At 41.7% G+C, this 25,270-nt stretch overlaps 1 protein-coding gene across 4 annotated transcripts in view; it reads right to left on the bottom strand.

Annotated features, from left to right (window-relative positions):
- Micu1 (mitochondrial calcium uptake 1) overlaps positions 1–25,270 on the bottom strand; it is a 180,149-nt gene that overhangs the window by 5,569 nt on the left and 149,310 nt on the right. For all 4 annotated transcript variants that reach the window (XM_033766549.1, XM_033766550.1, XM_010606589.2 and 1 more), the window contains one exon: positions 24,133–24,241. In XM_033766549.1, coding sequence (XP_033622440.1) covers positions 24,133–24,241 — 109 coding nt within the window. The remainder of the gene's footprint in view (positions 1–24,132; positions 24,242–25,270) is intronic.

Below are 25,270 nucleotides of genomic sequence, written 5' to 3'. Positions count from 1 at the left end.
AGCACAAGGGCCCGAATTCAATCCCCAGTACCAAAAAAAAAAAAAGTGAATATCCATATGTGGCAATTTTCCTAATTATTATCAGAAGAGTTCTTTAAACAAAACAAAACAAAACTCTGATAAGGCTGGGGATTTAGCTCAGTGGTACCACCACCTGCCTTGCAAGTACAAGGTCCTGAGTTCGATCCCAGTACCAAAAAAACAACAACCAACAAACTCTGATATTGCTATAGACTCCTTGGCATTTCCATCCTACTGGAAATAATGTGATAGAAAGTCAAGACAATAAGGAGGGGGTGGTGGGGCCAAGGAGGCTCACTTGCAGTGCGCCTCGCTTCCTGGTGTATGGCTGAGCTCCCGTGCAGGGGGCCACTTATCCACTAGGTCCCTCCTTCCTCCCCACTGTCTTCTTCCAGTTGTGCCCCTTGAGAGAAGCAGAGGTTCTTGTCTTACTAGATCAGCGTGCAGTTTTTTGCTTTGTTTTATTCTTGGTGGTACTGGGGACTAAATCCAGGGCCTTTGAACTAAGATACATCCCCAGCCTTTCTATTTTTTTTTTTTAAGTATTTATCTGTCTGTTCCCTCCTCCCTACCTCCTTCTCTCATTTGAGACAGGGTCTCATTAAGTCATTAAATTGCCCAGGCTGGGCTCAAACTTTCAATCTTCTTGCCTCTGCCTCCCAGAATGTTGGGATTACTAATATGTACCACCAAGCTGGGCTAGTAGGAAATTTCAAAAAATTTTGCTTTTGGCCTCAGTAGAAAATCTTTTCTCTTGCTATTCTCTTGGTGACATTTCCTGTTAAGTACTAACAGTCATGTGAGAATTGGCTTCTCATGAAAGACAATCTGGGAAGGACGAGGCAATTTCCACTGTCTTCTCCCCTCCTCAAATCTGGTCCAATGTTACTGCTAACAGACGCACTTTGAGGTGAAGTGAAATGTTCAGTGAAGGAAATGGCCAACTGTTATTTACAAATCAATCAGCCATGAAGGGCTCTGCCTAATCATCAGATCAGATTCATCTAGAAGCGACATGAATTTAAACTGGTGTCAGCATGTCTCCTTTCCTCATTTCATTCCTGTGATTTCTGTTCCTGTCACCAGCCTGTCTGGTCACTTTTTCTGCATCTGATCTCTTTACATTGGTCACCCTCACGTAATTCACCGCAGTACCCCCAAGGTCAGCCCGTGGAAATTCGAGAGCCGTGTGGAGGAGCAAGGATGCAGCAGAAAAACGATCAGGTCCCTGGCTCGCCTTCAGTGCCAACTTGCCGTGTGACTCTGCTGGACTTGCTTGATATTTTGGAGATGACACATGCTTGTAATGCTAGCTGCTTGGGAGGCTAGGGCAGGAGGATTCCAAGTTCGAGGCCAGCCTGGGCAACTCATTGAGCTCCTGTCTCAAAACAAAAATATATACTACTGGGAGGCGGGCTGCGATTCGGTCCTCCTAAACACACACAGGAGCGCGCACACAGACGCATGCACACGCCTCTGGCTCCAGGGAGATGAAGCTGTTGGGGGAAGGTGGGAAGAGCCAGCTTCTTCTTCATTTAGCTCTGGGTTCATGCTGCCCTTCCTCTAGCACGTGAGTTAGGGTGAAGGAGGAATCTATACTCCTTGGAAGTAAAAGACTCAGGCAGAAGAGACCGTGGAGGAATTTTTACAAGATGCAAGATGTGTTGTGGGGCCTCGGATGACTGCACAGGTCAGGGCGTGGAGATTTAGCCCGGCAATCCCAGATACTTGGTTTGGCCCAGGAAGAACTGATTCCTGAGAACTGAGGTGCCCAGAGGAAGAAACTGAAAAGCCAGTTTACAATGTAGAAGACGGCTCAGTGAAGACTGAACAAGAACAGAGGAAACTGCTCTCAAACCGATACCTAGATTTCCCTCTGCTGCTACAGAAGTGCATCCTGAGAAGGGGATGAGAACCTGCTCTGGGCTCAGTGGGTGCTTTTCTAAACATCACATCAATTTATGCTTTAACTCTGCAATAACTGATCACCATCTTCCTTTTTTCTTTCCCACTTCATCCATTCCCCTGGGGTAGACACAGTGCCTGTGGCCAATCGTCCTGGTATTCCAAGTCGCAGCCTCTCCTCATGAAGATGGTGCTCTTTCCTCTAAATAAACCATTAAATAATATTCAGTGATATCAGTGGCAATTTGTTTTTCAGTACCAGGGATCGAACCCAGGATCTTACGCTTGCAAAGCAGGCACAGTGCCCACTGAGCTAAATTCCTGGCCCTGAGTGGCAATTTTTAGTGAGCAGCTCATTAAACTGATATTAAGTGGTTATAGAACAGGAACCTCTGGTAGCTACAGCAGAGAGGCCTCATTATAAATGCCATCTCTTCACAGGACAGCTATAGATTATGTTCTGACTCACATGGAGAGGGCGCTGGTGTCCTTTGGATGTCAGAGGGAAAACCAAGGCTGCTAAGTCATTGTGACTCATATCACTGGGAAGGCACCAGTGAGGGAACAGCCTAGCTGGGGTGGCCTGCCACAGTCCGGATCTGAACAAAGCAGGAGGAAACTAACTAGCTGGTGAGCTGTCAAACCCAGAGCTCTTGGGACAAGGGCGATGACAGCAGATCACAAGGCAAGTGCTTGACAGCTGGTCCTGAGAGTTGGCTCATCCATATTGCTTCCAACATCTCTGAATCACAAAGCCATAATTAAATCACAGCAAGCAGAACAGTTGCCCCTTAGGTCTCAATTTTCCTATGCGGACCAGCTATTGGTACTGGAATTTTGGCCTTCCCTATCCAGGACTATGATATTGTGAAATGGACATTTGGTCTTCTTTTGTTGCCTGGCATAAAACTCCTAAAATCCTGGAGCTCCCCAAAGTAAGGTGTCTTTTTATATGGTAATGAGATGGCTGGTAGCCGGAGCTAGTCACAGAAGAAACCAAGGCATGATTTTTAGAAGGCTGGGACTTTTCAGCTCTACCCTCAAGCCTGAAAGTTGATCACAAATGGCCAAAGATTAAATGAAAGGTCCATAAAAACCCAAAGTGCAGGGTTCAGAGGATTTCTAGCCTGCTGAAACAGGTGATGAACTCATAAAGGGCATGGAAGTCCCGGGCTCCTCCCAAACTGCCCTGTGCATCCTGACATAGCCTTTATAATAAACCAGTGAGCAGAAACGCTTCCCTGAATCCTGTAAACAGTTCTCACTAGCTGACCCAACTCAAGGAGCTAGTTGTGGGAACCAGCAGTCATCAGAAGCACAGGTAAAACTACCTGGGGCTTGTTACTGGCATGGGGGACCATCTTGGACAAGTGAGCCCTCACCTGTGGGTCAACACTGTATCCAGGTGGATAACACCCAAAAAATAGAATTACAGGATACCCAGCTCCTGTCTGTTGTAGAACTGAAGGCTTGCTTGCTAGTGGGGAGAAATCTATAAGGGTCACAGAAATATGTTTAAGTTTGAGTTTTTTTTCCCCCACTTTGGTGCCGGGGATTGAATAATCTTCTATTTACTACTACATTGTGAAAGCAAAGGAAAAACTGCCTTATCTCAGAACGATGCTGATTGGTAGTTAGGATTACAGTTTCTAATCTGTAAAATGTCATGGTGCATGAAGGAACCATGAAAAAGAGAAAGCTTGGGTTTCCAGAGACTCCCCCTCCCTCCCTCTCTTTCTGTCACACAATCATACATTTGGAACCATGGAGGTGGTGTATGGCTCAATGGCAGAATTCACTGTATACCCCAGGCTGGTCTCAAACTGTTGAGACGACCCTCCTGCCTCGGGTTTCCAAGTACTGGGATTACAGGCTTGTGCCACACACTCAGCTCATGTATTCCTTTTGGACCAGTCTACCCAGGTCCCTGGACGAGACTGGGTGATTTCTTCTAGACTGGGACAGGAAGGAATTTATAGAAGCAGGTTTAGTTGGCACTCAAAAAAATCTGGTACCATCTGGCTTTTCTGAATAGCTCAGGCAGAATCTGAGTTGTGCCAGTCCCCAGTTTTCTCTCTGGCATGGTCCATGACTGGACAATTCAACAGAGGAAAGAAACACATCCTGGGTTTGTATGATATAATATCAAAAGCTACACTGAATAAAACTAGTCACCTCGACAGTTGAGCAGGAGAGTTCAGAAGTGATTAGAGCCCAAATGTCCACTTGGAATCAGAGAATCTTAGAACTGGAAGCAACTGTAGAGGAAACATGAAATCTATGGAGGTTAAATAACTTGCCCAGGGTCACAAAGCTAGTGGGTAATGAGCTGAGTTTGGTGTCGAGCCAAATATTTTTTTCCCTTATACATAAGGTCCACTTGATCCTTTATGTGGATGATACCTATTCTTCCATGAGTCTGTCACCCTAAAGAGAAAGAGTTCAGATGAAAGAAAAGCCAAATTGGGGAATATTTCAATGCTTTCGTTCAGGGATAAATAACAATAGCCGGGAACTGTGAGGAGCCAGCTTTATAACCTGACCACAGGGCTGACTGTTGTATATAGCAGGAGACACCGCATTAGAACTCACACTGACAATTTTGAAAGCGTACTAAACAGCAACTGAGCAGAAGCACAGGTAACAGAGGTGGCCCTGGGAGCTTTTCTCCACAGCTGCCTCTGATACACAGACACAACTTTCAGCAGAATGACCCAGACAGAAGCTGCTTATCTCCTCCAGAGTTGAAGGTGTTGGAAAGGTGATCTGAGAAGTTGGGCTGCCAGTCGTTAGCTGTGTGGCCATGTGATTATTCCTGCCTTCCTGGACTGCAGTGGAAAAAAAAATATCAAAAGGTAGCTTATGATTGCCAAGGTTAAATTGGGAGAAACATTGTGCTTCTGCCCTGGAAAGGCTTGTGATACAAATGTCTTAGCTTCTACATGACTTTGAGTGGACCAAGGGCAGGATTCTTCCTTGACAAGTATTTGTCCTTCTTTTGTATCTTCTCCAAAGAACCCTGGCAGATACAGTGTAACATGCACAATTTAACCTGAAAGGATAGCATTTAGGAGAACTAGAAATTTAAGGAGCCAAGAGCAATGCAGTACTGTATACTAGTATAGTGGACCCTTAACTTAAGAGCTCAGTTTATTCTCAGGCTGGCTGTAACCCAGGTTGGTCAACTGAAGGCTCAGGCTCCTCTACACAGCCTTCAAAGTCTCTCTCCTGTATACAGGCAGATCTCAGTGTCTTTAGAGGGACATTGGCCCAGATTTCTCAATTAACCCCACACAGGAAAGGATGCTGTAATGTTCCTTCCAGAACTCTTTAAGGGTTAAATCTGTATCTGAGACCATCCGGAAGCACAAGCGGCTGGCATTTGGGTTGTAACTCAAGACTCTGGCCATCAGATAAAACTAAAATTCTGGTTGTATCCCCAACTGTTTGAATGTCAGGCCAGTTGTAACTTGAAAGTCCACTGTAATGAAGATGGCAACAATTCCTTGTTTTGCATGGTGCTTTTCAGCAGCAGGAAGCTTACCAGTCTGAGGTGATGCTTGCATTCCTCATTCCTAACTTAGGGTACACACCATAAGAAAGAGAATTTGCAGTCAGAGCACTGTTATCCCAGATGACTGTTTCAAAGGGATTGCACGCTTAATTTGGTGAAAACCGATTTAGTACTAACATTTATTGCCACCTTCCATTACTGTATCTAGCTTCATTAAAAATCCTCACCACATCTTTTCCACAGAGGTAAGCATTTCCTCCTGCAGTCTCGTTACGATGCCCAGGCTGGTCTCAAACTGCTAGGCTCAAGTGGCCCTCTTGCCTCAGCTTCTCACTTGCCACCACATCCAGCTCTGCGTAATCATTTCTCAAGAACTATTAGGCACTCAGTGGTTTCAGTTGCTACACCCAGGGGTAATCCCAAGTTAGCAGGGGAGCCTTTAATACCATTAAGACTGAGAAATACACAGGAGAAATATCTAATAGAAATATACACAATGGCTTGCAATAGAATAGTATATATTAGTAGGAGACATATTTTGGGTCAGAATTCTGAAAGAGGAGGGGCCGCGGATTTAGCTCAGTGGTTCTGCCACCTGCCTCACAAGCGCAAGGACCCGAGTTTGATCCACAAAGATTTCTGAGAGAGGAAAGAGGTTGTTTTAGATCAGTGTGAATATAGTGTGGAAAGCAGGGAGGCTGAGAACACCAAAGGGAAGGTGCCAGGGAACAGGGCATCAGCAGAGCTCACACAGGTGCTAGCTGAGGCTCCTTGCAAGAACCTTTATCCCAAGCAAGCTCTCGTCTGGAGACTAACGTGCCACGTATTTTTTCTGAGATGGGGTCCTCCTGTGTTGCCCAGGCTGGCCTCAAAGTCCTGAGTTCAAGCGATCCTCCCAGCATAGCCTCCTGCTGAGCTTTTCAATTTACTGTCTCAACCTGCTTTCCCCTTTCCTACTCTTTAGATGTTCATTCTCTTCACTTTTAGAGAATTATTTTTGGTGCTGGGGGTTGATTCTAGGGCCTCACACATGCTCTACCACTAAACTATACCCATAGAAAAATTACTTTTGAGGCCAAGGGAATGGGGAAAAAAATAAGAACAAAGATACATCATGTAAAGGTACAAGGTCCCAATGATGAAAGTAACTGTACTGTGTACCCAAAATAATATACCAATAAAGAAAAAAATGTTCCTATAATGATGGCATGCATCACTGAAGTTGATTTAGGACAACCACAGTCATGGCTTGTGAAGTAAATGAGCAAGAATCAGAACATGTGGACCCTTAACTTGTGATCTTGGACCCTCACTTAACTTTTCAGATGTAATAACTTTCTTAGGTCTTGAGAAAAATGACATCTGCCTTGCCTATCTTGTGAGAGGTGTTGTGACATTTACATGATGTGAAAATTAAATAAAAAGCAAAGCATTTCCACACACACACACACTACACATAAAAGAAAATTACTTTTGATTGGATAATATAGTGACCTGTCTCAACCTTCAAATGGTTCAAAAGGGTAAACGTCTCCCTCCCCAACATTATCATCTAGTTGCCCAGCGGCAATCAATATTGTAAGTTTCTGCAGAAATGCCTCATGGATAGCAAATCAAGTCTGAGTGTACAGAAATATTTTTTGTGGCGCTGGTGATGGGACCCAGGGCTTTGAGCATGCTAGGCAAGCACTCTATCACGAGCTACAGACACTACACACACAGCTCTTATACGGTCTGGGACATGGTCTCGCTAAATGCCTAGGCTGGCCTGGAACTTGAGGTCCTTCTGTCGAAGCCTCCCGAGTAGCTGGGATTATGGGTATGTGCCACTGTGCCCAGCTTAAAATCATGTACACATCTTTCACATCTTCGCTTTCCCACAAGCATGGTGGTATAGCAAATATAGTGCTTTGCTTTCCTCAGTACCATGTCTGAGAAAGAATTCCATCCCAGCACACAGTCTCCTTTAATAGCTGCAGAGTGAGTGTTCCCCTGCGTGGACATGTCAGGATTTATTTAACCAGTTTTTCTTTTGTTCTAACCTCAGTCTGAGGAGAAGGTCCTTCCCATCCTCATTATAAAATTACTTACTTGGTAGTCTGATGACTAAACTGAAAGTAATTACATGAAGGACTAGATACTGTTCACCTTTACAGGGGTCTAATAAGCACTCCAGAGCATGCCTATAATAAATACTAATCTCCATGCTTTCCTAGTATTGGTGTCACTTTTTTGCTGAGGATCGAACCTAGGGATGCTTTACCACTGAGCCTCATCCACAGCCCTTTTCATCTTTCAAATTCTGCTACAAGGCCTTGCCAAATTGCCCAGGGTGAGCTTGAACTTCTGACCTTCCTCCTTCAGGCTCCCTAGATGTCAGGATTACAGGTGTGTACCACTTGCCTGGCTGTACTGGTGTAATTTCTGTCAACATTTTTGGGGGGTCTTTTTCCTCAGTGGGATATAATGTTGGCTGATTGTGTCCTTACTTATCTGTATGTGGAGGTTTCTGGCAGTTTTTCCTTCCCTCACCCTCCCAGTCATAATCATGAATCCTTAAAAGCAGCTTTCCTCCCCCTTGGGGCACTTATATAATTTTACTAAATCATAATATATTCAAAGTGATGTAGTCAAGCCAGAATCAATCTTCAGAATGCTAAGTGACTTTGAAGTTCGGGAAATAAACCAGGTCTTTGCATAGAAAATGCCTCAAAAGGAAACATTTATTTCAGATTTTGAACTTCCTTGCCTACATCCTGGATAATTTTACTTTAAAAATTGATGACTTTGTCTTAAATGAATCCTGGCCAACATTCCTCTTCATATATAAATGTTTTTACAAAATGCAATGAGGAACTGAAGCGCAGGGGTTTGCCTCCCACCAATTTTTAAAATAATTGATAAAACAGAACCTTTTTTTTCTCTCAGAAGCTTTTGCCCACACATTTCTGTGATGTTCTTACATCCTGCCTTCATGCCTTCTTGGCTGTCTGGGGCAGCCCTGCTCTCAATGTTCTTCTGTCTTTGTGGTCACAGAAAAGCACCAAGTCCCTCCGTAAAACTACAGGTCCCTGTAGTAGCAGTGGCTGCCACAGACTACAGAAGTGTAGAAGTCACTGCACCTGCGTTTCTGGTCTGTTTTGTGTCATTCCATCTGTGACTTGAGCAAGTCAGTTTCTTTTATGTAGTTTAAAAATAATGAAGAATTTAAATGAAACGATTGCTTTTTTTTTTTTTTTGAGACAGGGTCTCACTATACAGCCAAGGGTGGCCTTGAACTTGTGGCAATACTCCTGCCTCAGCCTCCCAAGTGCCAGGATTACAGGTGTGCACCACCATGCCCAGCCTGCCTTCCTTTCTTCCTTTCTTGTAGTTGGGATTAAACCTATGGCTTTGCAAGTGCTAGGCAGATGTTCTACCACTGACCTACATCCTGGCCCTATTTTATATATTTTTTTTTTGTTGTTGTTTTTTGAGACAGGGTCTCACTATGTAGTTGAGACTGACCTGGAACTCACTGTGTAGCCCAGGCTGGTCTCGAATTTACAGTGATCCTCCTGCCTCAGCCTCCCGAGTGCTGGGATTACAGGCCTGTGGCACCACCACACCCAGCTTACATTTTGTTTTGAATCAGGGTCTTGCTCAGTTGTCCAGGCTATCATGGAACTTCTGATCCTCCTGCCTTAGCTTTCTGAGTGCTGAGATTATAGGTGTTTACCACCATTCCTGGCTTTAAAAAAATGATTTCTAAATTCCCTTCAGGCTTTAAAATATTAAGGTTGCCAGGTTGTTTTTTTTTTTTTGAGATAGCTTAATGGCTTTTTCTTTTTGAGACAGAATCTTACTATGTAGTTCAGGCTGGCCTTGAACTCACTATATAGTCCAGACTGGCCCTCACACGTGTGGTGATCCTCCTGGCTCAGCTTCCCAAGGGGTGGGATTATAGGCATGCACCACCATACCTGGCCTTAAAATAGTATAATGGTTTAAACAGCTACAATGGCCATATATTCAGGGAATAAAGAATTAAACTAAAGGTGGGGATTTCTGGAATTAGGGCTAATGTAGTAGGCATTCTGAGGTGGCTCTGACATTCCCACCCTCTGGTCCACACATCCTGTGTAACGCCCTCTCCCTGAGTGTGGGCAGGATCTGAGACCCTGATAAATGATCCCTCCTGAGACCAGGGGGATGGGACAGTCACCCCCATGATTATGATACTGAGCACCCATCTCCTCACACTGGGGGGACAATACTCCCGCTGGCTTGGAAGAGCTCAGCTGCCATCTGGGACAGGCCAGGTAGCAAGGACCTGCAGGGGGCTACGCAGAGTCAACAGCCGGAAGGAAAATGGGACCCCAGTCCTACAACCAAAAGGAACTAAGTTCTGCCAACAGCTTCAGTGAACATGAAGAGGACCCCAGATGTCAGAAGAGAACGCACCCAGGCTGACACCTTGCTAAGACACTGAACAAAGAATCCAGCTATGCTGCACCAGTCTGGACTTCGAGAGCGGCGAGATCATAAATTCAGAAGAGCTGTTTCAAGTTGCTGAAGTTGTAGCCATTTGTTATGCAGCAATAGGAAGCTATGGAGCGGGCCAGAGAGGACGCTGTTTGTGACTGCAAATGTGCTTCTGGAGTTCCTCAAATCAGACTTTTTATGTAGCTACTCTCATTTTTTAGGTGCACTTCATACTCTTCTGCAACTAAGTAGTAAACCACACAAATTAGATCTTACAGAGGCGCTAGCCAAAGTTTAATTAAGTTTCAAATTTTCTGACAAGAATGTAAATTAAAATTGCCACTTTTCCTCTGGGAATACAATGGTTTTGGCTCTGACTTCAAATGTGTCTGATAATTATAAGTTAGTTCACCTTCACATAGATTTAGATTAAGAAGTCCCTTAAAACATTATTATACTCAGTAAAAAAACTGATTTGTGCTGGGCGTGGTGGTGCATGCCTGTAATCCCAGCACTCAGGAGGCTGAGGCAGGAGGATCGCTGTGAGGTGGAGACCAGCCTGGGCTACATAGTAAGTTCCAGCTCAGTCTCAACTACATAGTGAGGCACTGTCTCAAAAAACCAAACCAAACCAAAACAAAACAAACAACAATAAAAATGCTGACTTGGTTATAGTCACATAATTTCAAATCTGGAAGATCCCTTGGAGATATTTCATAAAAAGCCAACCTGACGGTCAGAGAAGTTTTGATCTGCTCAAGGTATCAAAGGAAGTCAATGACATGGGACCATGCTCTAGTCTTAGCATTCTCTCTCACCCTTCGCTTGGCGTTTTTTTTTTGTTTTCTGCTACTGGGGCTCCACCATGCCTGGTCTTAAGATAGTATTCAAACTCAGGAGCACTCCACCACTGAGCTACAACCCAGCCTTCTTATTTTTGCATTTTGAGATGGGGTCTTGCTAAGTTGCCCAGGCTGGCCTCGAACCTGTCATTTTCCTGACTCAGCCTCTTGAGTAGCTGGGATTACAGGCATGAGCCTCTGTGATGAGCTTTCATCCCAAGCTTTTATTGGAGTACTTCACTGTCCTTTTATTGGAGCTTTTATGGGAGCATTTCACTGTCCTTTCCAGAATCTGACCATGTTTGAATTATTCCATGCATGTGTTCTACATGAATATTTACTGTATGTAAAGAGTTGTCAGCTGGGCATGGTGGTGTGTATCTGTAATCCCAGCTACTTGGGAGGCCGAGGCAAGAGATCTTAAATTCAAGACAAGTCTGGGAAACACTACAAGACTGTCTTAAAATAACATAAAAAGGGTTAGGGACGTAAATCAGTGGCAGAGCACCTGCCTAGCATGTACAAGGCCCTGGGTTCCATTCCCAGCATTGTGTGTTGGGGTGAAGATCTAGGCCAGTGATGGTGGATCTTTTTAGAGCTGTCAATAACAAACAGCCAGTTGTGGCATGTGTACCATTGGCTCACCACCACTGGTCTAGGTTTGAGTAGGACACAAAGATGTAGAAAGCACAGTTCATATCTACTTAATGATGAATCTTAGGAAAAGCTAAAAGCATCAGACCTCATTAATAATTACAAATTTACAGCCATGTACGGTGGTGCATGCCTATAATCCCAGTACTCAGGAGGCTGATGCAGGAGAATCTCCACGAGTTCGAGGCCAGCCTGGGCAACACAGGGCTACATAGTGAGTACAAGACCAGCCTGAACTACAGGCCAACAAACAAATAAAATACCAAAACAAAACAAAAAAACCCCCACAAAAAAACAAACTTAGAACATCTACACTAATAAGTATCTTAAAAATTGACTATAGAGACTACTTCCTCAGAGAACAGAAGTAGGCCTGATCTGGTCTTTTAGAGCATTTTTAAAAGTACTTTTTTACACAGTGCTGAGGATCAAACCCAAGGCCTCTGGTCTATCCGCAGACCCTTTTTTTAGGTACCGGGGATTGAACTTGCACTTGTGAGGCAGTTGATAGAACCAATGAGCTAAATCCCCAGCCCCATGAGCTAAGCCTTCCCAGTCCCTCTTCTAAAAATAACATGTTGTCAAAGTGTCATACTGAGGTGTGTTGTTTTTGGTCTATTAACCCCTTAATAAGATAAGTGGGCAGGAGAAAGCACCCAGGGGCTGAAAACCAGGAGAGGCAGCTGGGTACGGTTATAATGACCATCTAGCATATTCATATAGTATCTCTTAATTTTCACAGTAGCTCTGAAGTAAGTATTGTAATATCACCATTCTATAGATAAAAACATCTGAGGCTTTGTGAACTTAAGGGCTTTGTTCAAGGTCACTAGCGAGTAGCAGGGACTCAACCTCAGCTTTAAGTGTAAAACCAAAATGTATGCTTACCATCATTTCTTTCATATAATTACTGCTCAATAAATGCTAGATATTACAGCAGGGTCAACAAGTATAATAAGCCATTAGCACACCGATAGGTGAACAAAGAACATCTGAATCTTTAGAAACTGAGAAGTTGGCCTTTGTGCCCAGGACTTGATGTTGAGAAGCTACCAGCTTAGCATGCTGCCATTCTCCGTGCTGTGGTTTCCTTTTTGTTTTTTTTGTGGGAGGTACCGGGGATCGAACTCAGGACCTTGTGCTTGTGAGGCAGGTGCAGTGCCACTGAGCTAAATCCCTGGCCCTGTGGTTTCCCTTTAAGGGATACCAACTCTCCTTGTGACATGATTTATTTTTGGTACTGGGGATCAAACCCAGGACCTTGCACTTGTGAGGAAGGCACTGGAACCACTGAGCTAAATTCCCGCCATTACATCATTTTATTTAAGTGACTTTAGGCTTTTGTTTTGGTTTCATTGGGAAAAGTGACAATGTTAGAAAGGTGAAGGGCACAGATGGGTCGGCTAAGATGTCCCTACATGGGACATGAAGCTAGGGTGGATCACTCCAAGGCTATCACTGTAAGGCAAGCACTACAGATGCCAGTCGGTGTTGAACTGGACAGTGTGCTCCTCAACAAAACAGTCAACTGCATGGGGAAATGTCACCTTTCATAATTAGGAGAAGGATGCTACTCTCAAAACACCAAAATTTACTGAAAATACTTTATTCTTACCTAAAAATGGTCAACTCTTAGCCAAAGCCTGTCTTCCCTCAGCTACTGAGAAGCACAGCCTAAATGGTGAACCCATACTGCTCCTGCATTGAGCTTCATGAAGATTTTCAATCTCCAACAGAATCTTAAAAGTATACTGACAGGCAACATATAGACTGGGAGACCTGAGCTTGTATCCTGGCTGTTTAGCTGTTTAACTGTGAGCAAGCTGATTCCTTTGCTATCTCCTCATCCATAAAACAGGGCAAATACCTACCACCTTTTGGATTTTGAAGATTAGGAGAGATAATGTACATAAACACTTAGAACTGAGCCTCCTTGAGCTTCCTGCTCAGGAGAGGTGTCAGCTGGACTGTTGAAGATGACTGTTCAGAAGAGATGAGTTTGTCATGCGCTAGAAGCTGCTTACTCTAGCATTGATTTCTGACTCCTCCAACAACCCAGTAGGAACGTAAATGCCAAGAGAGCAGGGCTTTTACCCTAAATTATTCAGTTGAAAGGATGTGAAAGCCATACGGTTCTCAGAGGTCATTCAGGTGATCCAAATCACTTCAGAGACAACAGAAACAGACCTTTTGATAGTGAGACTGATATTTCTGAAAAAAATCCTTGGGGTTGCAGAGGGCATCCTGTTTACTCTTTATTCTAGTGGCCCATCAGAAATGTATACATGAATGACTTGAAGAATTAAGGGGCACAACGTTATGCATTACAATTTCCAATCTGAGTAGAATCTAAGGTCACATCAGTTGTACAGGCCATGAACTATATTTGTGTCATTATTTTCCTAAATTACAGCTCAAATTACAGGGGTAACACAATTGGACCCACAAGTTTACCAAGTCCATAATATCCTGTGGTGCTTTCCATTGGGGCTTTACTGTACCTGGAAACTTTTTATTCTTCTTTCAGAAACAGCAATACTCTGAGATTTACAGGCCATAGCTCATTCTCGAGCCCTAGCTCAAGTAATATTAGACCACTTAATCATAGGAAGCATTCAATTTCCCATTACCTTCTTTAGCAGACTACTTAAATAATCCAGACAGCCTATGAGAGGTCATACATCTAATTTTATGCCCAATGTGTGTATAATGAGCAACAGAACTGGCTCCTTTTGACTGCTTAGCAGAAGAGCTGATCTATGGTTGGACACGTAATATTTCTCGGAGAAAGGCTCTTTCTTCCAGAATTAACCAGCATTCTCACCCAGACGGTCCTTATTATGTGGGGCATGCACAACTAAAGATACAATCTTGTTGAAACTTCCAATTTTAGGAACTGGAGGGCCAGGGATTTAGCTCAGTGGTTCCGCTGCCTGCTTTGCAAGCACAAGGTCCCAAATTTGATCCCTGGTATCAAAAAACAAAACAAAACAAAACAACACAAAACAAAAACCCACCAAACCCCACCCCCCAAATTTTTTTTTAGGAAGTGGATAATTTCTGTTAGGGTAACTCTGCAGCTGCTATCTGCCCAGGTCTCTCAAACAGTTCAGAGGAACATTAACTCTAAAAGGCACTAAAAGAGTGGCACATGCCTGTAATCCCAGCACTGGGAGGCTGTGAGGCTGGCAGGAGGATCGCTGTGAGTTCGAGACCAGCCTGGGCTACATAGTGAGTTCCAGGTCAGTCTCAACTACATAGTGAGACCCTGTCTCAAACAACAACAACAACAACAACAACCACAACAAAAAGATAGTTTGACACAAATTAAGCTTGGGAACTTGCTTTTGGAGAATAATAATCTTCCCAGACACACCCCAGTACAGGACAGGTAACATTACTGATAGTATCATCCTTCTCTGGAGATTAATAATATTAAACACTGGCAGGAGTAGTGATGCAGAGAGAAGTTCTGTTTAACTTTGGCATTTTCCAAACTTATTTGAACCACGGAACACTTTTTAAAAAACATAACCTTACAGAACCACGAACATATTGCAGTGTACAATGTTCTTCCTAATGCTGTTTGGGAAATTCTGTGCTAAAGATTGGGAATTATGTCTAAAGATTGGTCTCTAAGCTCTAAACCAGCTAAAGAAAAGGCAGTGCCACAGCTTCTAAAGGAGCCAATGTCTGAAGGTCCTAACCTCCTGGGAAAGCATGAAGACAGCAGAGACTGGGAGCAATGAACTCTGAGAGCAGAAGTCAGACAAAAAGGACTCCTCTCTCTAGCCCTGCCCTCCTCTTTCCGTACCCTAGTATGTGCCGGCTCTGCTTTTAAGCCTCTAGATCTTCTATGGCTGATCAGCACTTATCATACCAAACCAGAACTGTTTGTCTATTTATCTTTCTCCTCCATTAGACTGTGAGCTTCTTAAGGGTGGAATTCCTTCCCAGCACTACCTGTGCTGCTGGCTGAAAAACTGGATAAGCCACACAGTATTTTTTTTCTTTTTTTCTTTTGCACTTGCGAGGCAGGTACAGTGCCACTGTACTAAATCCCCGGCCCCACAGTATTTTGTTTACATTATCAGGTTTATTATAGAAGCAGCTGACACTTATTAATGTTCATCATAAGACAGGGACAAAGCTAAGCGCTTTGTGTAGATTTATCCTCATATTTTCCCTAAGAGGTATTTTATCCTCTTTTAAAAACACAGAAATGAAACTCAGAAATTGCACAAAGTAACCTCACTAATAAATGACGGAGCCTTAAATCCAGGCAGTGTAACTTCAGAACCTGTGTTCTTAACTACTACACTCCATACCCCCTTTTAAGACTCATTCATATTAGCAGTAAAATTCCACAGTTCTGCTGGGCATGGTGGTACATACCTATAATTCCTACATTCTGGGAGGCTGAGGCAAGAGGATTGCAAATTCAAACCCAGCCTGAAAAATTTAATGACTCAGAGCAACTTTGCTAAAAAAAAAAAAACAAAAACAAAAACAAAAACAAAAACAAAAACAAAAAACAAAAAACCAAAAACAAACCATGCAGCTCAATTTGAAGATCCTGGGTTTAATCCCTAGTACCACACTAGCCTTGAATTCACTATGTGTCCCTGGATGGCCTCAAACTTGCTGTGATCCTTCTTCCTTAGCCTCCCAAATGCTGGGATTATAGGTGTGTGCCACCACGCCCAGCCTATTAGCTTAGAATCTTATGTCTTGTTCACATGTCAATATGTTCATTCACTCATTCACTTACTGATCATATATTTATCCAGTGCCTGCTATATCCCAATGTTTCTCCACACACAGGGGAGACAGCCAAAGCAAGACATATAAGCATTCTAAGGGTTGACAGATAAACACATCAATATATGAGAAAATGTCAGGTGGTGAAAAACAGGATGACATGGTACAGAATGATGGAGTTATTTTAGAATGGGAAGGTCTTTATAGGAGACCTGAACTATGAAGAGGTAAACACTTGGAGATCCTGGGAAAGAGTGCGCAGGGTAGAAGATGGGAACACTTGGTATATCTGGGCTATAAAGAGACTGACTGGGAAGAAAGTGATACTGGACAAACTATGAGAGTACACAAGGCCCATGGCACCTGCAGCCCTTTGTAAGCCCGAGGGAAGAGACCACGGCTACCACGGAGATGGGGAGAAAAGGAGCCGGTTATAGGGTACATTTTGGAGTTAAAGATAAGGGTTTACTGAAGAAGTAAACGTGGACATAGGGGTGGTAAGGAATCAAGGATAATGCTCATGTTTGTCTGTCTGAGCTTCCGCCCATGTGGGGAATGATTAACTCAATAAACATCTACTGAGAGCTTACCATCTCGGTACCACGTACTGTGGTCAGCAGTCTTCGTTCTGCTCATTCGCCATCTCTGTGGCAATTCATGCCCATGCTCATAGTTTACCATTAGGAGTTGATGACAGCAGTTGAAGGCAAAGGATGTTAGCTTAGATCCTCTCTTTTTTAATTAAAAAAGTTATGGAAAATATTTTAAAACATCAAGGAAGTTTTCTCTTAGAAAGTAATACCTGAATTGAGACTTGAAAGCTAAACAAAAAGTGGCCTAGGTAAGGGTTATAGTTGGGTTTCTTTAAAACAAATTAAGCTTTAAAATTCACCTTTTTTTTTCAGACTGCAGTATATATGAATAATTTTTAGTTCTTGGCTGCTATAGTGGGTTGAACAGCGGCCCCTAAAAGGATATGCCACATCTGAACTCCTGGAACCTGTGAATATGATTTTGTTTAAAAACAGGGTCTTGGGCCGGGGATTTAGCTCAGTGGTTCTGCCACCTTCCTTTTAAGTGCAAGGTCCTGAGTTCATCCCCGGTACCAAAAAAACAAAAAAACAAACAAACAAAACCCCGCCCCTGTAAAAAAACCAGGTCTTTGTAGATATAATTAAGTCAAGGACTGTGAGATGAGACTATCCTGGATTACCCAGTTGGGCCTTAATCCAATGATAAGTATCCTTGTAAGACACACACACACACACACACACACACACACAGATATTAGGGAGAAAGGGAAGGCCATGTGAAGACAGAGGCAGAGACCAGAGCTATCCAAGGAACACCTAGAGCCACCAGAAGCTAGAAGAGGCAAGTAAAGATGGTCCCTGAGAGCCTTTAGAGGGTGTGACAGCTAACCTTGACTATCAACTTGATTGGCTCGAGAGACACCTAGAATTTTCTTTTTGTACCTGAGATTGAACTCAGGACCTTGTGCTTGTAAGACAGGAACAATGCCACTGAGGTAAATCCCTGGCCCTGAGACACCTAGAATAATAAAGCACACTTCAGGGTGTGTCTGTGTGGGTCATGAGGATGTGACCTTAGGGGCTATATCTGGTCCCTGGCCCCTTCTTCTTTTGATCTTTCTTGCTTCCTGTCTGCCATGAGATGAGCAGTTTTCCTTTATCACTCCCTTCCAACATGATGTTTCTGTCTTGGAGTGGCCGGCCATGGACTCAAACCTCTGAAACTGTGAACCACAATAAACCCTTTCTTTTTAAAGTTGTATTCATCAGGTATTATTCTAGCAATGGAAAGGTGACTAAAACAGAGGGATTGTGGCCCTGCCAACATCTTAATTTCAGATTTCTTGTCTTTATAACTGTAACTGTGAGAGAACAAATTTCTGTTGTTTCCAATCATCAAGTTTGTGGCTGTAACAAACGGCTCTGTTATAGCAGCTGTGTGGGTTTTTCCTGTAAGCCTATCATGAATCCAGAGCATTTTCCCTTAGATATCTATCATATACTCAGCAATCCAATGTTATATAGCTAAAACAAACTAATACGTCAAAGCAAGTGGCAAAATATCATATACCTCAAAGCAAAATTTGCGGCACTGTTTCTATTAGTAAGGATGATGAGGCATGAACTCTATGAAAGTTTAAACATCTCAGCAAATGACCTATAATCATTTAAAAGAAACACGTTTCCTTTTCTTTATTTTTAATCACTAGGTTGCATTTTTCTTTGCTACCACTACCCTGAATCATTCTATTTTGTACACCCTATAATTTTAACACAGACACTGAATCATTCTATCTAGTTGTTCTTTAAAGTAGTTCTGTTGGCTTTAGTTCAGCTCTTAAAAAAAGTTATAAAAAAAGAGGAGCCAGGCATGGTGTCAGATGCCTGTAATGCCTATAATCCTAGCACTTGGAATGCTGAGGCATGAGGATTGCTTCAAGTTTGAGGCCAGTCTGGGCTACATAGTGAGTTCAAGGCCAGTCTGAACTACATAGTGAGACCGTCTAAAACAAAATAAAACAAAACAAAAGCTTATTAATTTTATTTTGGTAAGTGATAACTTTAACTTTTAAACTTTTGGGTCTCTAGATATTGTACTGTCAAATCCTATTTAGTGAAATGGAGCAATATAATCCAAGCTATTCTAGAGAAGTGACCTGGTAATAATGCCTTTTCTCCAACCTCCATGTCACCCCTCCCCAATTCCACAAAGATCAGAGGAGGTATTATTTTAAACACTGCTATTTTAAACAAATGTTATTTTAAAAAGTTATATGGATCAATAAAATGAAATAAAAGGCAACCAGATTTGAAAGGAACAGTAAAGTGATATCTTCTTCTTTCTATTTTTTTGCAGTACTGCATATTGAGGCCAGGGTGCATGCTAGGTGAGTGCTTCAGAGCTGAGCTACGGTGGCAGCCCTTTTTAAAAAATGTTATTTTGAGACAGGGTCTTGCTAAGTCACCTAGACTGGCCTTAAGCTTACAATCCTCCTGCCTTAGCCTCTCAATTAGCTGGGCTACAGCCATGCGGCACCATGCCTGGCTAAGTGATTTCTATTTGCAGATGAGATAATCTTGTATTTTTTCCAGCTTTAATGAGGTATAATAGACAAATAAAAATTGTACATTTTAAAAGTGTACCATGTGATGTTTTGATATGTACATATTGCAAAATGATTACCATAATCAAACTAATTAACATTTACATCACTTCACATGGTTACCATTTTGTATATGTGTGTGGTAAGAAACACATGAGATCTACTCTCCTAGTAAACTTCAAGTATGTAATATAATAATCACAGTCATCCTGTAGTACAGAAGCTTGCTAGAATTCATCCTGCATAACTGAAACCATGTATCCTTTGACCAATCTCCCCCAGCTTCTCCAGGCTCCCTGCTCCTGCAATTACCATTCTACTCTGCTTCTATTAGTTTGACTTTGTTAGATTTCATATATTAGATCTTATATGAGAAATTCTTAAGGAATACACTGAAACTTATTGAATAAGCAAGACTTTATAAAGGCTCAGTCAGTGCTTTGGAGAGATTAAAAAGTACTTGACGGTGAAATAAATACATTTTCAGATAAACCAAAATGAAGAGAATTTATTGCTAACAGCTGTACTAAAAAAATGACGGAGGAAGCTCTTTAGACTTTATTCTTTCAGGAATAAATGAGAAGTACTCAAATGGTAACTATATAGATAAGTGTAAAAGACTATTTTTCTCCTAATTTTTTTGGGGGGGTATTGGGGATTGAACTCGGGTTCAGGCCACCAAACTGCTGAGCTAAATCCCTGGCCCCTCTTTAATTTCCTATATAACTGTTGAAAGCAAAAATCCTAACAAACATTGTATTAAAAAGTATACTGTATATGGATAAAATAAAAATGACAACTATAGCATAAAAATGGGCTGGTGCTAAATATAACTGTAAAATTGCAAAATTCTTACATTTCACTTACAGTGGTACAATCAATATTAACTCTAAGCAAGCCATAAAAAGTTGTATTTTAATTCTGGAGAAACTACTAAAATATAAAATATAGTGTGTCAAAGAGAGATACAATTTAAAGACACATAACCTAAAAGAAGAAATAGGCTAAATATAAAAGAAGAGAAAAATTTACACTATGTGCAAATAATAAGCACTAAAGCTAATTAACTATATTAATATCACATAAAAGATTCCAACAGGAGTATTACACAAGATGGAGAATATTTCATAATAACAAAGGAGCCAAATAATCAGGAAAGCACAGTAATCGTAAGTATGTAAGAAGAAAAAAATAAAATGGCTGGGATGTAGCTTGTTGAGCTCAAATTAATGAAGACTAATATCATTTAAAGGGAGAAATAGAGGGCTGGGGATTTCGCTCAGTGGTTCCGCCACCTGCCTTGCAAGCGTAAGGACCTGAGTTCAATCCCTGGTACCAAAAATAAATAAATAAATAAAATAAAGAATAAAGGGAGAAATAGGAAAAACCCATACATTATACTTGGAGATTTTAACATTGTTCTGCTACTGAAGACCAGCAACCAAAAAAAGCCACTAAGGATATCTGAAAACACTATCACTTGACCTAGCCTGACATTTTTATAGCTTTAGAATATACATTCTTTTCAAATACAGATAAGCTGACTATATACTCAGCCACAAAACAAATCTCATTAAAGTTTTGTTTTGTTTTTAGACAAGGTCTCGCTAGGTAGTTCAGGCTGGCCCTGAATTCATGGCAATCTTCTTCCCTCAGGCTCCCAAGTGCTGGGATTATAGGCATGCGACACCATAACCAACTCAATTAACTTTGAAGAAATGAGATTTTAAAGAATGTTGGGCTGAGGATTTAGTTCAGTGGTTCTGCTGCCTGCCTTGCAAATGCAAGGATCTGAGTTTGAACCTTAGTACCAAAAAAAAAACAAAAACAAAATAAAACTGAAAAGACATTACAGCAAAAGAAAATTACAGACCAGTATCCCTCTAATATTTAACAAAACAATAGAAAATCAAATCTAGCTTTTCAAAAAGTCTAACACACCTGATGAAATGGAGTTTATTTCAGGGCTATACAGAATAATTAATGGAATCTACCATATTAAAAGAATAAAGGTAAGACACTATGGAATAATTTCTCTCTCTATATATGAGCCACTAATAATAAAAAGCCCTTTTAAAATTAGTAAGAGAAAACAACTTCCATAATCTGACATCTTGGTATCTAAGAAAAAATCTAATATTCAACCTAATGGTGAAATATTGAATGCTTTTCCCCTAAGATCAGGAAGAAGCGAAGCATGTCTACTCTCACTACATCTACTCAATATTGTACTAGTGCAATAAGGCAAGAAAAAAATCATAAAAAAAAGATGAAACTATTTGCAGATAACACGACTGTTTATAATCCCAGCACTTGGGAGACTGAGGCAGGAGGATCGCTGTGAGTTCAAGACCAGCCTGGGCTACATAGTGAGTTCAGGTCAGTCTCAACTACATAGTGAGACCCTGTCTCAAACAAAACAAAACAAAACAAAAAATATGGAGAGATATATTATGCTTCTGAATTGAAATGCTCAGTATTACTAAGATGTCAATTCTCCCCAAATTGACAGATACAGTCAGGATTACCATAATAATAATTCCATCTCTCCTTCTGTTTTTTCCTCCTTCTAGGTTCTGGAGATTGAACTCAGGCCCTTCAGCATGCTAGGCGAGTGCTCTACTACTAAGCTATATCCCCAGCTTTTAAAATTTTATTCTGAGATGAGGTCTCCCTACATTGTCTATGCTGGCTCATGATCCCCCTGCCTTAGCCTCTTGAGTAGCTAGGATTACAGGTGTGCGACACCATGTCTAGCTATAATCCCATTTCTTACATTCATAGCAACCTTGAAAAGGAAGAACTAGGTTGGGAGCATTTACAATAGCTGACATTTTATGAATTTCTACTAAGTTGTAATAATGAATACAGTGGGTGTGGCCACAAGGAGAGACACACAGATAAATGTCAGCAAACATAGGGTTCAGAAACAGAGCCACATTAAACGGTCATTTGATCCACCCACCCACCCCAGTACAGGGAATTGAACTCAGGACCTTGCACTTGCCAGGCAGGCACGGTGCTACTAGGCTACATCCCTGGCTGTATCATTTGACTTTTGATAAATATATCAAAGCAAATCAATGGAGCATCTTGTTAACAAATAATGATGGTAAAACTGGGTATCCACTTATTTATCTTTGTGGTGTCGAGATAGAACCCAAGGCCTCACACATACTAAGTAGGAAGGTGCTCTGTCACAGAGCCACATTCCCAGCTCTGCACATCCATGCTTTTTATGAACAAAATAGTCATCTTCCCCTGGTCCTAGAAATTCCACTCCTACATATTTATATAAAAGAAATAAAAATATATATCCTCAAAAAACTTGCATAAGAACATTCAAAGCAGCATTATTGAAGACAGCCAATAACTGGAAACAGCCAGTGTCCACAGAAAAATGGATAAACAGGGTATTCATTGAATGGATTATGTGGATCTCAAAAATATACAGGGAAAAACTTCAGAAATGTGTACACTGTATAAAGTTCTAGAACAAGAATAGTTAACATCTGGTGGGAAAGTATACAGATTAATGGTCTGCCTCTTGGTGAGTAGGGGCAGTAAATGCCTGAGAAAATGCAAGAGGCAACTTTAAACAAATTTCAAACTTTAGGTAATATCCACAACAAAGTATTTAGGAGTGAAGTACACATATGTCACCAATTTACTTTTTGTTTTATTTTTTTGGTACTGGGGGTCGAAGCTGGGACCTTGCACTTGCGAGGCAGGTGGTGGAACCACTCAGCTAAATCCTGGCCCAGCAATTTACTTTGAATGCATCAAGATACAAGAGGAGTCAGGCATGGTGATGCACGCCTGCAATCCTAGCACTCTGGGATGCTGAGGCAGGAGGATAGCAAGTTTGAGCCCAGCCTGGACAACTTAGCAACTTAGTTAAGACCCTATCTCAAAATAAGAAGAAAAAAAAAAAATGGCTGGGATGTAGCTTGTTGTGAAGGTCCTGGGCTCCAGCCCCAGAACCAGGAAGAGGAAAACAAAACAAAACAAAAAAACCCAAAAAGACTCAAGAGGGACTGAAGAATAGTTAGACAAAGCTGTACACAGACATATGATCAAACAAATAGAGAAAATCATTAATTGAGCTGGATATATAGATGGGTTTATTTATTTTCTTCCTTCCTTCCTTTCTCCCTTCCCCTCCCTTCCCCTCCCTTCCCTTCTTTCCTTTGCTTTCTGTGCTGGGAATGAACTCAGGGCTCTGGACATACTAGCCAAATGCTCTACCACTGAGCTGCTCTCAGCCATGGGTATTCTTTTAAAAACTGTTCTGAATGTTTGAAAATTTTCATAACAAAATGTTGTGAAAGAAGTGCTTTCAATTCCTCTGCTCTCTCACCTGTATAAACTATAACTGAATATATATGAAGTTGACAGGGAGTCCTATTCTTAAGAGTCATGGCTGTATCTTTTAAAAAAAATCTTTAAGAAATAAACTACACCATCCCTTCTCATCAAATGCATGTAATTCACCTGCAGAATGACTTCAGTTTCTCATTATGTCCCGACTCTGGCTCAGGTGAGAGAAGTGTGCAGTTCCACACACTGTGCCTCTGCTTAGATGCCTGTTTCTAAAGCCAAACACCTAAAGATGGGCATCTTCCCTGACTACAGCCCTTAGTACAATGAGATGTATTTGCTGAGCTTGGCATCTCAAGGTGAAATGCAAGGCTCGTACAGTGCCAACAAAATAAATCAAAAGACAGTGCCAAGAATAACAGACATTTTACTGTTAAGGATGTGCAGCTGTCTAATAAATTAAGAGATTCAATGCTTATATCTTCAAGAAAAAAAAAACTTCTGGGTTTACTTACCTTTATCAAGAGATGCTCCAGCCATATGGTAAAAACTCAATGCAGTGTCCACATCATTAATATTCTTTAGAAAAGTAAAGAAGTTCTCCACCTCCTGAAATGTCAGACCCTGAAAGAGGAGAGACAGAAAGGTAAGGAGGGCCTGTAGCAAAAGCAGCTGAAAATGCTGAAAATTCTGCAACTCAGAATCTGTGCTCAAGTCAGGTGTGGTGCACACTTGTAATTCCAACACTCAAGGCTGAGGCAGGAAGATCATGAGTTCAAGCTCAGCTACGTACTGGTAATGAGTTCAAGGCCAGCCTGGACTACATAGCAAGACCCTGTCTCAGACAAACCAAACAACTAACCAAAAACAAATCTGTACAGAGACTGAATAAAATGGTCAAAGAATATCAAATTATAGAGTTTTATCCTGAGAAAAGCAAACTGGCTAATTGCTGTCCCCTCACATATAAAATCTGATATAAAGCTGCTTGCAGTGATGGCTGGGTATATTTAATGAAAATATTTCAGAATGTTTTCCAATTAGTCACACTATGTATTATGACACATCTGTGGGCTATACCCAGTTGATCTGTTACTCATCTTATGAAGTGATATCAGAATTGGGACTATCATTTGAATAATCTGCTCACAGGCCAGTTAAGCTTTTTGAGGCGTAAGCCAATTAAAGAACAACCAAAGTCAGAGATATGTAGGGGAAGGGTTTCAGTATTTAGCACAACCCAAGCACCAGGGAGGCTGTTCATTATCTCAGTTTAAAAGCTACTAACAAAATAATTTGCCCTTTAATTTTAAATTCTATGAATGAAGCACGTGTTTTCGAAAGCTGTTTAAAGATTTGCTTATCTGAATTCTACTTTCTATGGTAGCTCAAAGGAAGCATTTGCATTAATGGGGCTGTGGGGAGTTCCTCTGCAGTGAGGAAGAGCTGTCCTACTTACTGTCCCCGACTTCTCACGCATCACACCGTGATGGAAGTGAAAGCAGTTTCTAAGGAGTGCAGACACTGGAGAGTGGCGCAGACTTCTCACAATGCAGCAGATCCTTAATGGATTGCAGAAGCTGACAAGCTTCTACTTAGTGCTGCTTCTCCTTTGATTTTCATTTCCCCAAACTACAAAGCCACTTGGGAACC

Source organism: Fukomys damarensis, unplaced genomic scaffold (assembly GCF_012274545.1).
Source record: "Fukomys damarensis isolate Sample0158 unplaced genomic scaffold, DMR_v1.0_HiC HiC_scaffold_20, whole genome shotgun sequence".
NCBI lineage: Eukaryota > Metazoa > Chordata > Mammalia > Rodentia > Bathyergidae > Fukomys > Fukomys damarensis.
Note: the sequence above shows the minus strand (reverse complement) of the source record. Positions and strands in the feature narration are given on the sequence as shown.